At 43.4% G+C, this 12,155-nt stretch overlaps 1 protein-coding gene across 1 annotated transcript in view; it reads right to left on the bottom strand.

Annotated features, from left to right (window-relative positions):
* NCF2 (neutrophil cytosolic factor 2) overlaps positions 1–12,155 on the bottom strand; it is a 41,278-nt gene that overhangs the window by 10,228 nt on the left and 18,895 nt on the right. Inside the window, exons 3-8 of the mRNA XM_069074404.1 lie at positions 11,964–12,072; positions 6,854–6,988; positions 5,775–5,882; positions 4,195–4,254; positions 1,536–1,579; positions 70–211 (exon numbers count right to left, since the gene is read on the bottom strand). Coding sequence (XP_068930505.1) covers positions 70–211; positions 1,536–1,579; positions 4,195–4,254; positions 5,775–5,882; positions 6,854–6,988; positions 11,964–12,072 — 598 coding nt within the window. The remainder of the gene's footprint in view (positions 1–69; positions 212–1,535; positions 1,580–4,194; positions 4,255–5,774; positions 5,883–6,853; positions 6,989–11,963; positions 12,073–12,155) is intronic.

The raw sequence follows: 12,155 nt of genomic DNA on the forward strand, positions 1-12,155 counted from the left end.
TCAGAAAGCCCTGGGATTGGACAACAAGGGTCCATGTAAACAACTCACCCCCCCTGTCACACTATGTACCTTCCCATTGAACATGACTGTGGCCCAGTTATCATTTCCTTTCTTCAGGACAAAGACAATGTTTCCTGGCAAGACTTGGAGTTCCTCTGATGTCTCAGGTGTGAACTCAAATAGTACCCGATGTGCCTCTCCTTCCAGGGCACTGGAAGAGGGTTAGACCAGAAACAGAATTAGAAACTCTGGTCCCTGGGACAAGCCACTGAGGGAACGGAGTGGAGGGACCTTGGACGTCAGGATATAAGACCCTGTAGGAGGGGAGAGAATTAGGACACTAACCTGTTGTAAGCAGACAAACATCCTGCCCTTGCTGGGGAAACTTTTCCTTGGGACACAGTCACCTTGTGTGGGGGGAGGGGAAGTACCATTTGAAAGCTCCCTATTTTAGCTCATTCTTCTTGCTAACTGGATACTAAGTTAAGTTCCTTCTACTTGCTGATAGAGAACAAGTCTTTCAGCACCCTCTAAATTTTGAAAGGCCTGGGTTAGACATAGGAGCCAGTCAGTCCTCCAAGTTAACTCTTATACCTTCATTGGATTTCCATTTTTTCTTGTCTTTCCTAACCAAAGCACCAGAATTTTCCTCTCAGGACTCCTTCCTTTGTTTTTAGGTTCTCCTCAACCTTTTTTGTTTGTAGACATTTTACTTATTTAAATCCCGATAACTTCCTCCCTGTCTTTCCCTGTTCTCTAGTCTTGGTAGTGCCTGATTGGTTTGTTCATTTTAAGTGGGAATTCTTAAGGGGCGGGTTATGGCATCCTTTGTCCCTTATCCTGTGGGAGAATGACTTTCTTTTCTCAAGTCCTTCCTGTTATTTCTTTCTTCAGAAAGGATCATACCAATTCCAGATTTAAAACCCACACAGGAAAGGGGAGAAGTAGAGTTGCATTCTTTCTTCCCACTCTTTGCCTGTCATTGGAGAGATTCTCCACCCCCTTCTGCAGATCTGGGTTTGGCCCTTTGCTGACTTCAACTCATAGGTACTGAGAAGAATGCTTTAGCCACTAGGGTGGCGGTTGATGGCACTAGCTGTCTTTTGCCCAGTGTTCAGCTATGAATTTTGACAATGTCATCATCCAATGTGCTAGCCACTGGATGCTGGTGCTAGACATCCTACCAAAGACAACAGATCTCCCTTCTCCACAATACCATTCAATTCTCCCACAGTTACATTGAAAAAAAAGTTGAATCTGAGATCAGAGTTGTACCTAGGGCAGAGCAGCTGGATTTTGCCCCTAGGGTGCAATTTAGAGGGTGCTTCTTCCCTGGTCTCAGTAGTTACACACCAGTTGAGGTCTCCTATCTCCACTCCAGGTACAAAAATTTCTGGTAACAACTCTGTCTGTACTCCAGTAGAATGCCATTTGATTTTATTATTGCTCTCAGCTCCAATAATATAGTATAACTTCCACTTTGGGACTTTGAACTGATGTATTCTCTTGGTTCAAGTATTAGTGCTAGTACTTACTTGAAGATTATTGGTAATCTGGGTCTTGGGGGAAGTTGAACCACCTATTGAAAGTTAAGGAGAAAGGAATAATGATAATAAAGGAAAGGAAAAAAAATAATAAAGGAACAAAATTATTTAAATTTCTAAAAATTCATTAATACAAATTTACAAAGTACTTCCCTCATAACAATTCTGTGAGTTAGATAGAATTAGAAGGAAGAGGGAGAGAGAAAAAGAGAGAGCAAACTACTAATGATAATGCAATTGTTTTTCTAGTCCAGGAATCCACATAATGCATTTCTGACTCGATCAGGGCATTCCCCAGGGGAGATAACAGCACTCTGAATATACTGAATGTGTGTGTGTGTGTGTGTGTGTGTGTGCTGGAAAGTATTACCTCCTGCTAACTTTTCTTAGTAAAGGCTTAACCAAGGCTGGAACCAAATTGAAGCCAAATCCAACTTCCAGATAAGTCATTTGTCACAAATCTGCATAATTCCCTAGAAATGTTCTTTTGCTGATGGCCCTCTTGTCCCCTTTTCGGGCAAGTCCCAGGAGTTTTGTTCTGAAGACATCGGCTTATGCTATTTCTGAGTGTTCAGGATAATTCTTGGAAAGAACAGGCATCAGAATCACAGGATTTGAGAGTTGGCTCCCATCTAGTTCAATAATACATGAAAGGAATCCCATGAGAACATACACAGCAAATGGTCATCCAGCCCCTGCTTGGGCACATCTTAGGAGGGAGAACCCACCATCCCTCTAGGTTCCACTTCGTGGCAGCTCTTATTGTCAGGAAGGAGCCTAAATTGTCTTTGCAATTTCCACCCATTGTTGCTGGCTCTACCTTCTGGGACCAAACTGAAAAAGCCTAATCCTTCCTTCACATGATAGACCTCCAAATATTTGGAGATAGCTATCAGTACCATCTGCCTCCCCAAGTCTTTTCTTTTCCAGGCTAAATATGACCAGTTCCTGGACTGATCCAAGCAAAGTCAAGCTTCCCATTGTATATCACCTGACATCTGATCAGGGTACATTTTTGTTACTACCTGGGGGCCCCTTTGTCTGAGCTGCTTTGTTTCTCTGAGGCTGATTACTCCTCTTACGTTATTCTTATTTGGCCTTATAAAATAATAGTTGTGGCTCTTTAGAGCCCATAGTAGGTGTTTATTTAAACACTTGTTGATTTGATGAATCTAAAGTTTGCATATTGCCTTATGTTGCATAACGAGTTAATTGAGTTATCTTTGATCCTGACAGCAAACTTGAGAGGTAGGTACCACAGTTCTTATTATCCCTGTTTTACGTATGAGGAAACTGAAGTCAGAGAAGTTAAGGGATGAGCCCATGGCCACACAGTTATAAAGTGTCAGAATTTGAACCCAAGTCTTCATGATTCCCAGTTGAACACTTTATCCACTATGCCACGGGGCATTTCCTGTTTTCTACCTCATTTACAGGTTGTAAAGAGAAACATTAAAAAGCCTCTCATTGCCTCCCTGTTCCCCTTCTTCTAACCACTAGGCATTTGGCTTCTTTCCATGTTAGTAATACTCTGATCTCCGGTGAAGTGAGAGTGCCACCATGGTGGAATGAACCCTGAAACAGACATGCTTGATCACAATGTGTATATATGTCTACATGTCATCATATATTCAGATGCCACCATTCTGCTGGTTTAGAATTAAGGTCTTCCTACTCCTAATATTCACTTCATTTATCTCATTTCCCAATTAAAGCTGCTTCCCTACACAACAGAGGTATGCATTACAAACTCTTGGGCTATTCAGGTCAAAATCAACCCTTCTATTTTGCCTATGAGTGGGAGTAGAAATTATTTCTCCTGGGAGTGTTCTTATTAAGTCAACCACACAAGAACCAGGAGAACAATTTATACAATAAAAACAACATTTTAAAGAAAAACAACCTTGAAAGACTTAAGAACTCTGATCAATACAGTGACCAACAATGGTTTAGGAGAACCCATGGATGGAACATGCTATTATCCACTTCCTGGAAGAGAGGTGATAGACTCAGGATAGAGATGGAGACTTTAAAAAAAATATGATCAATGCATGAATTTGTTTTTCTTGACTATATTTCTTACAAATATTTTATCTTTCTTTTGTTTTCTGTATTTTGGTAGAACAGAAAGAAGGCAAGTTTTTGTTAAATGAAAAAAATTAACTTAAAACAAACAAAAAAAATAAACTGCACAATATCTTCTGTGCTTTGTAAATGAGTGAGACCAAGAAGTCCAAGAACTTCCTCCATCCCAACTGTCCAACAGATTCCCTTAATCACTCCCTGACAGAGAAGAAGGGATTGGGAAAAAGAGGCTCCAAAAAAAGTTTTTTTTTTGTTAAACAGCTAATTTTTCTAGAAAGAGCAGATAATAGGAAATGGCTTTTAGGGGACACAAGAAATAGATGACAGAAAAGCAAAGTCAAGATTCTTTTAAGTGGTAAATTCCAGTTTCAGAAAGATTCTAGATTAAGAATTTAGATGCTACCTTCCCTTGGAGGTCAAGTGATATTTAAAGATAATGGAGATCAGAGGGTGCCCAAAAATATCAAGAGTTTATGTAATGGGAGCTTTGAATCAAGAAATCTCCCCCATTTTGTACAACCATATACACACATGTTTACAAATGAAGTGCTAAGGGCTACCTCACCTGGGGTTGCAGAGGAGCAAATCCTGAGAAACTGTCTTGATCCACCACAGATGCTACAACCTGAAACAGAGGAGAGGAGTATATGAAGATTTCACTGTCCCTGCCTTCCCATTGTTTTCCCTTCTTTTTCCTTGCCCTGGATTAATCCTTATTTATGACTTCCTTGGGTATTTGGTTCTCATAGCAAGGATTTGGGTCACTGGCCTCACAGCTATATATTTCAGTAGATGAAGAAACAAGTTCCCCTTGAGTCTTAGCACTACCTTTTCTCACAGTATCTAGAAAAGCTGCACAGGCAGGGATTGGGGGCTCAGAGCTAAATAAGAGCAAACAATATTCAGTTAAATCTGACAAGGTCAGAAGCTCTTGGGTCAGCACAGTTATTCAACACAAATTTCCTGGCCAAAGGCTCACTCTAGCTAAATTCAAAGGATCTGAAAAGCTGAAAGGGCTGGTTTTAGAAAGATTTTAGTGTTCAGATTTGATCACTACCAATTAAGTAAATATTGGAACCCTAAGACTGGAGAGATCAGGATTTTCTCAAAACCATTAGGATATTTGTTAAAGGGGTTTCAGAAAAGCATTCATAGTCATTACTCAGCCACAGCCCTGGCTGTTCTTCCTCCTCTCAGCTAGTTAAATAGCCATGGGATCTAACAGAAGGTAACTAATTTTTATATAATTTTAGAGAATCACAGGTTTGGAGGGATCCCAGGTCCTTCTAGTCCAACCAATACACCCAAATAATCCCTACTACAATATACCCAACAAATAATCATCCAGCTTGTGCTTGGAGACATACATAAGGACAGGGAACTAACTCACTGCCTAAAGAGGTAGCCCATTCCACTTTTGGATAATTCTAATTATTACTAGGAAGTTGTTTTTTTCTGACTCAGTTACTCAAATGAATCTAAGATCTCAATAACTAGGAGTTACATTTAATGGTGCAGCCAGCAACCACCCATGCCTGTTCATCCTTTGCAACTCTTGTCCATGATCTCCCAAAAGTTCATCACAGAGGGTTCACTCAATGGACTGAAAGCCTTCCTCACTTTCTCCTGTCTAAATTTGCTTCTTTACAACCTGTACTCATTACTTCTAGTTTTACCCTCTGGGATTGAATAGAGCAAGTCTATCTATCCCCTCTTCCAGATGGTATAGACAGCTCTTATACCTCCTTTGAGTCTTCTCTTCTCCAGGCTAAAGAGCCCCAGTTCCTTCAGCTGGTCTTCATGTGGCATGTACTTAAATCTGTCCCCATTCTGGTTGCCCTCCTCTGGACCTCCTCCAACTGATCAATGTCCTTTATGTGCTTCTCTCCTTGGCTCACATTGGAAGGTATACCTGGGGCCCAGGTCCAAGGATCCATCCTAGCTCTGAAATTCTGATTCTGTGAGCCTATAAGCCCTGACTTCTTGTGGATGAAGGCCCTTGGCTGTAAACACACCTTTCCCCACCCCATCCCTTAGTCTCCACCCAAGAGGATGACCACAGTACTTCCCCAAGAGCTGGTTCTACCTTGTTCTGTGTGATCCAATGTACAGAAAACCCAGGGGAGGGCCCTTGTTCCCACTTACCGTAGCCTTCCCCAAATAATCCTTCTTGTCCAGTTGAGCTACCTGCTTCTCATTGGGTCTGAACAGTTTCCCCACAGGAATCACCACTGGCTCATACAGCTTCTGTTTCTAGGGTACAGCAATCATATGTGATGCCTACATGATCAGGCGGCAGAGCTTCTCTTTGCTGTGTGACTCAGTGATGAACAAAGGCGACAAACTCTCTTCACCCTCATGCAGAGGCAGAGCCCGGGCATAACTTGAACCCCAAACTCTATCCCCGAGTCTTAGAGACATTCAGCTCTACCCCCAGCACTTATACTGCTTTGACTCCCTAATGATGTCTAACCTACCCCAAATGCATTGGTTTAATGGTAATTCCTTATAAATGTAATTAAAATTTTTATTTCATCTTTAAACCCAATCAAGTCAAATCCCGGCACCACCCTCCCAACACTCAAATGGCCTTACTTCAAGCTTCAATGTTTTCCCTCTCCCTATTCATCTTCTCACCCAGATCTGAAAATCCCTCCACTCTCAACCACAATTTTATTTAACTTTTGTGGAAAAATTGAGAGACCTTCCCCCAAAGGTCAAAATTGGATTTACTTTTGCAAAGACCCAAGATTTTCTTCCTAAATCTGGAGAGAACAGTGAAGCACTGTGAATTTTCCCCCCACCTTTCATGACTTGTGAGAAAGCTGGTCTCATAGTCAAGAAGACCAAGGTTTAAGTCTTGTCTCTAAAACATACTGGACTATGTGACCCAGGGCAAATCCTGTAATGTTTCAGTGCCTCCAGGTGATTCCTTAAGTCCGTAGTGGTAGAACATGTACCAACCTGCATTGGTAGATAGAGTTTCCTCTTTAGGGAGCTGCCTATGTCAATAAAATCACTGGACTGATCCCTACCTCTTAAATGGAGGATTTGTTTTAATTTTAAAACTGAATACATTTTGTGAAATCAAATTGGTTTGACAAGTCCCTTGGCCCAAGAGCTCAAGTCACCACCTTCAAAGTTACTTGACCCTTACCTCCCCCTGAGTAGCAAAGAAGATTCATTGAAAGCCCCCTCTCAACCCTTGCCAGAGGGAACCTCACCCAGACAGCTTCCATAGCTTTGTCAATCTTGGAGTGTCTGGCTTCTGTCTTCATGCTCATGGCCAATGCCAAGTGCTCCTCAGCTTTCTTCCATTCCTCTTTCTTGGCATGGATGAAAGCAATGTTATATAACACCTAGAAAACCATTAGGTATCTCCATTAGGACTGAGAGTACTTTAGACATAGGAAGTGGAGAAGTGGGAATTTTGCCCAGATCTAGAAACAGAAAGTAGCCCGTGTTGTTAAAAAGGATGAGCACATCCTATGCATCCCATTATGGAACTTTGACCTCCACTGGGGGAAAGACTGAGTTACTGTGTCACCTCAGTATAGCACTCAAGATCATGGAGATCACCTGTTCCAGATCCTGGGGGGGACAACATCACTATCCAGAAATGAGCAGATTCAGCTTGAAGACCAGGGCCGTAATTACAAAGGGAGGACAGGAGAGTGTAGAGATGCTGTCTTCAATGGGTAGTTAATCCAAAGATGTGGGACAGGGAAGTCTGATATGCAGGAAGGCAAAAGAAGCATTTTAATGATAAATCTCCTTCAAAAGGTGTGGAGAGGAAGCTGAAGTTCCTGGAGACCAACGTTGCTCCAGATTTTTCCTATCCAGGGGGCTCTGATTGGTATCCTGGCACTCGGGTGGCTCTAGGTGTGCATTTACAATATCTGGGAAAATTACAAGGACAGGGATCCTGGCTGGGTTCAGGATCTCACTCATGTTTGGCTACAGAAGGACCCACTGTCTCTTGGCCTATTGTCTTCCCTACTTCTATTGTCATCACCACAGATTTGGGCCCTTCATGTGGATGGCAAGTGAAAAGTGAAAGAGAAATGCCCAAGCCCAAATCCACGCCCAGTCCAGGGATTTTCAAAGGTTCTGGTTCTGCCCAAAGAAATGAATCTGGCAGACGGGAGTGGCAGCTGCCTCAGACATGGTGACCTGACCCTAAGATCATCCCCATGGCTGGAAGCCTCAGTCCCCTCCACCCTTTCCATCATCTCATCCTTGCTCACCTGCCCCCACCACCCCAGGCCTCAACTCCCTTTCATTTCCACTTCCCTCATCAAGCACAGGCTGGATAGCTAGGAATGTTTTTGAGGGGTTTCATGCAAAAGCTAAGGAGTTGGTAGTGCCTTCCATGTCTGGAATCCTAGAATTCAACAGTGCTCAGCATTTAAAGCCTTTTTCCACCAAAAAGAATTCCCATTATGATAAAACAATAATGATAGATACAATTTATAAAACACTACATGCCAGGCATTGTGCTAAGCACTGTACAATTATTATCTCACTTGATCCCACAACAGCCCCCCATTTTGCCATTTCCTTCTCCAGTTCATTTTACAGATTAGGAAACTGAGGCAAATGTAGATTTTTTTTTTTTGAGGTGACTTCTTCAGGGTCACACAGCTAGTAAGTATGTGAGGCCAGATTTGAACTCGGGTCTTCCTGACTCCAGACCTGGCATTCCATTCAATGTACCACCTAGCTGCACCAACCTGTTGGTTGACATACCAACAACTCACTGTTCAGCCTCTGTTTGAAGATCTCCATAGAGGGAGAACCCCCTGTCTCGAGGTAACCCATTCCACTTTAGTACATCTCGAATTGTTAGGATGTTTTTCCTGAGATCAAGTCTAAATTGGTCTAGAACAGAGGTGAGGAATCTTTAGGTCTTCACATGTGGCCCTTTGACTGAATCTACAGAATCACAGAAGTTCCCACCCCTGGCCTAGAAGGTTGACTTTAGCCCATTGCTTCTGGTTCTTCCATCCTTTGAGTCAAAGAATCAAATTGAGTTGAATCCCTCTTTTACAAGACAGCCCTTCATCACCCTTTACCCCCACTCCACCTTCATAATAGTCAAGGAGCTGGCCTTGGAATCCAAAGACATGGTTTTTATTCCTGACCCAAACACTCAGCCTCTCGGTTGTCTGACTTATAAATAAGAGTCAGAATATTTGCCCCACTTTGACTTCACAGGACTGGTAAGAGGGTACAAGAAAGTAAGACAGTAAAGGGCTTTAAGCTCCTGGAAGATCAATGTTGTCTGTCAGTGGCAGGTCTCAGGACTTGGGGAGTTTCCACTCCTGGGTGGCTGACTGCCTTGTGCAAATGCCTGTCGGAACGCTACAGTGGCCATGGTGGATCTCTGGGCAAAGTCTGAGCTGAGGGTGGAGGGGCAGGGGAAGGAAGAGCAGTGATGTTGGAGTTCTGAGCTCGCTCTCCCTGGAGGTCCATTTCTGCCATCTCCAGGGAGCAGCTGCCCTCTCCTGGCTTGACACATGCTTTAGTGGAATTGTGGGGACCAGCCTTTACTCTTTTGGAGGAAGGACAACTTAGGGGTTAAGAAATAGATACCCTTTGGCTGTCCTTTCTAACCCAGTGGAACAGCTCCATTTGGCTGCCATCTTTGCCTAACCATTCCCAAAGCTGCTGATTCCAGTTAAGAAGTCGAGTCTCCTTGACCGTGGAGGGGTGAAGTGAACTTCCCAGCTCCAAGTCCAAAACACACATCCCCTGGGGGGCTCAGGCTGCTCCTGGAGGACCCTGAAGGATCTATTTTTAGTCCTGGTCAGCATCCGACATGGGAAACTCAGTTTCTCAAGCCTGAGAAACAAAGGAAAAAAACTTTTCTTCTAAATAAAGAACTGGAAAGAACTTTAGAGACAACCTTGTCTGACCCCCCTCATTTTACAGATGAGAAAACCGGGGACCAGAGAGGTTAATTAACTTGCCCAAGATCACTCAAGTAATAAGTAGTAGAGTGAGAATTTGAACACAGGCCCTTTGACTCTATATTCAGGGTTCTTTTCATTGCATTATGCTGTCTCTCAGAGACCTCTGTCTTCATAAAAACTATTGATGCTTCATGATGATAGTGGGATGAAGGAGGTACATGATCATGGAGAAGCAAAACCATTTAGCTGTTCCCTATGGTTGTGATGACATGTTCTTCATGAACGAGGGCAATGCTACTGACAAACTGTCCATAAGGTGTGTGTTTTGAGTCCTTTCAGTGGGGCAAAGGGTTAGTGCCAAGTGATCCACGGGGATCCTTGTGACCAAGTGTACACATTTGGATACACACATGAAATCCAGGATTGAGGTTATGGGCTGTGACTTTAGAACACCCGACCCAGATGGGGGAAGGAATCCCAACAGAACTAGACTTAGAATATGGAAACCTGAGTTCAAATGGTGATGCCAACAGTGATTAGCTGTGCCATGATCTCTTGGAGCCCCAATTTCCTCATTTGTAAAATGTAAACAACACAATCCACACTACCTTCCTCATAGAGCTGGTGTGAAGAAACATGTGAGCTATTCTCAGAATAAGGCTCCCACCCCCTGAGTCAGCTGGCCAACTGAACGACACATTTATCCTTACTCTTCTTGTCTGAGGAGAGAGATACTTTGCATTCATCGATAAAGCATTCATTATGCATCTACTGTGTACCAGGAGTTGGGAATACAAAGGCAAGACAACCCTTGACCTCAAGGTCCTTAATATTCCTTTTTTGGGTGTGAGGAGAGGAAATGGAAATAGTACATGTTCAGGATCAAGAGAATACAAAATGTTTAGAAAATAAATGCAAAGTGATTTTGTTGGGAGTAGAGGGGCAGGGCACTAATCACTAGGAGAATTAATTAGGAGAGACAACTTGAAGGTGGTGGCACTTGCACTGAACCTTGAAAGAAGCTGGGGGTCCAACAGGCAGAGGTGAAAAGGGAGAGCATTCAAAGCAATAGAGGAAGGGCCTGAGGGGAAGGACAGAAACCATCTGTGCAAGGGCGTGGAGGCTGGAGATGAAAAGCCCAAATCACGAAATAGCATATATATATTGCTTTTTGGAGGGGGGAGGGCAGGGCAATTAGGGTTAAGTGACTTGCCCAAAGTCACACAGCTATTAAGTGTTAAGTGTCTGATGCTGGGTTTGAACTCAGGTCCTCCTGACTCCAGGGCCAGTGCTCTATTCAGCAAATATGATTTTTTAATATTTGTAAAGCTGTTAGCACATAATAGTCATTTAATAAAAACTTGTTATCTTCCTCTTCCCTTTTCTCAGTTTGGCTGGACTGCCAAGTGAAGGGGAGCAATGAGCAAAAAGTCTTGAAAAATAGGCTGGAGCCAGAAGGGGAATGCCTTTAAATTCCAAGCTGAAGAATTTTTCTTTTTAACATCTAGCATTTATATAATACCTACAATGTGCCAGTTACTGTGCTAAGTATTTTACAAATATTATATCGTTTGACTCTCACAACAGCCCTGGGTGCTATTGTTAAACCCATTTTACAGTTGAGGAAGCTGAAGCAGACAGGTGAAGTGACTTGGCACAGGGTCACACGGGGAGTAGATACAAAGCCTCATGAGTCTGATACACGTGGGACATTCAGGGTTAAGGTTAAGGGCTGTGACGATAGAACAGTACCTGGCCTAGATGGGAAAGGAATCCTAATAAAACCAAAGTACAGAGTTTATTGTTGCTGCTCACTCCCTTTTCTGTCATGTCTGTCTCTTTGTGACCCCATTTGGGGATTTTTTGGTAAAGATACTGACGTGGTGTGCCATTTCCTTCTCCAGCCCATTTTACAGATGAGTAAACTGGAGTAAATGAGGTTAAATGACTTGCCCAGGGTCACACAGCTAGTAAATTTTGAGGCCCATTTTGAACTCAGGTCTTCCTGACTCTAGGCCTGGCACTCTATCCACTGCAGTACCTAGCTCCCTTAGAGTATGTCAACCTGAGTTCCAATCCTGGTTCCAACGATGATTAGCTGTGTCATGTCTGGGACTGGATTTGAACTCAGGTCTTCCTGACTGCAAGCTCCATGTTCTATCCTACCTGCTTCCTACCTGCCTGGTCTCTCATTTTTATTTTAGTTTTTCTTTTCTAGGGGTTATAGATAGCCAGTGAAAACTCTTGAGCAGAGGGGTGTCCCGGTCAGAGCTGTGTTCTAGAAAGATGACTTGGGCACCTCTGTGCTGTGGGACCGGTTTTATTCTTCACAGAGAAGCTGCAGGAAGGGCCTGAGGGAGCCTGGGAGAGCCCCAAGGGGTCCAGAGGGCAGCTGTCCCCTCTCAGCTTCCGCCCTTACCTCACAGGCAAACAGCTTGAACTGCAGCCCCAGGATCTTGTAGTCTATCAGCTGGTTCCCTCGGAGCAGAGTTAGTGCCTCCTTTAAGTCCTGAAGAGCTGAGTCATATCTGCAGGCAGAGGAGCTGAGTCAGCATATCCCAAGCACTGCCCTTTCCCAGACACTCTCCCCATATTTCACAAACACGCTCAC

Source organism: Petaurus breviceps, unplaced genomic scaffold, assembly GCF_028583685.1.
Source record: "Petaurus breviceps papuanus isolate PSGF00001 unplaced genomic scaffold, PetGlider_PUasm1.0 90895, whole genome shotgun sequence".
Taxonomy (NCBI): domain Eukaryota; kingdom Metazoa; phylum Chordata; class Mammalia; order Diprotodontia; family Petauridae; genus Petaurus; species Petaurus breviceps.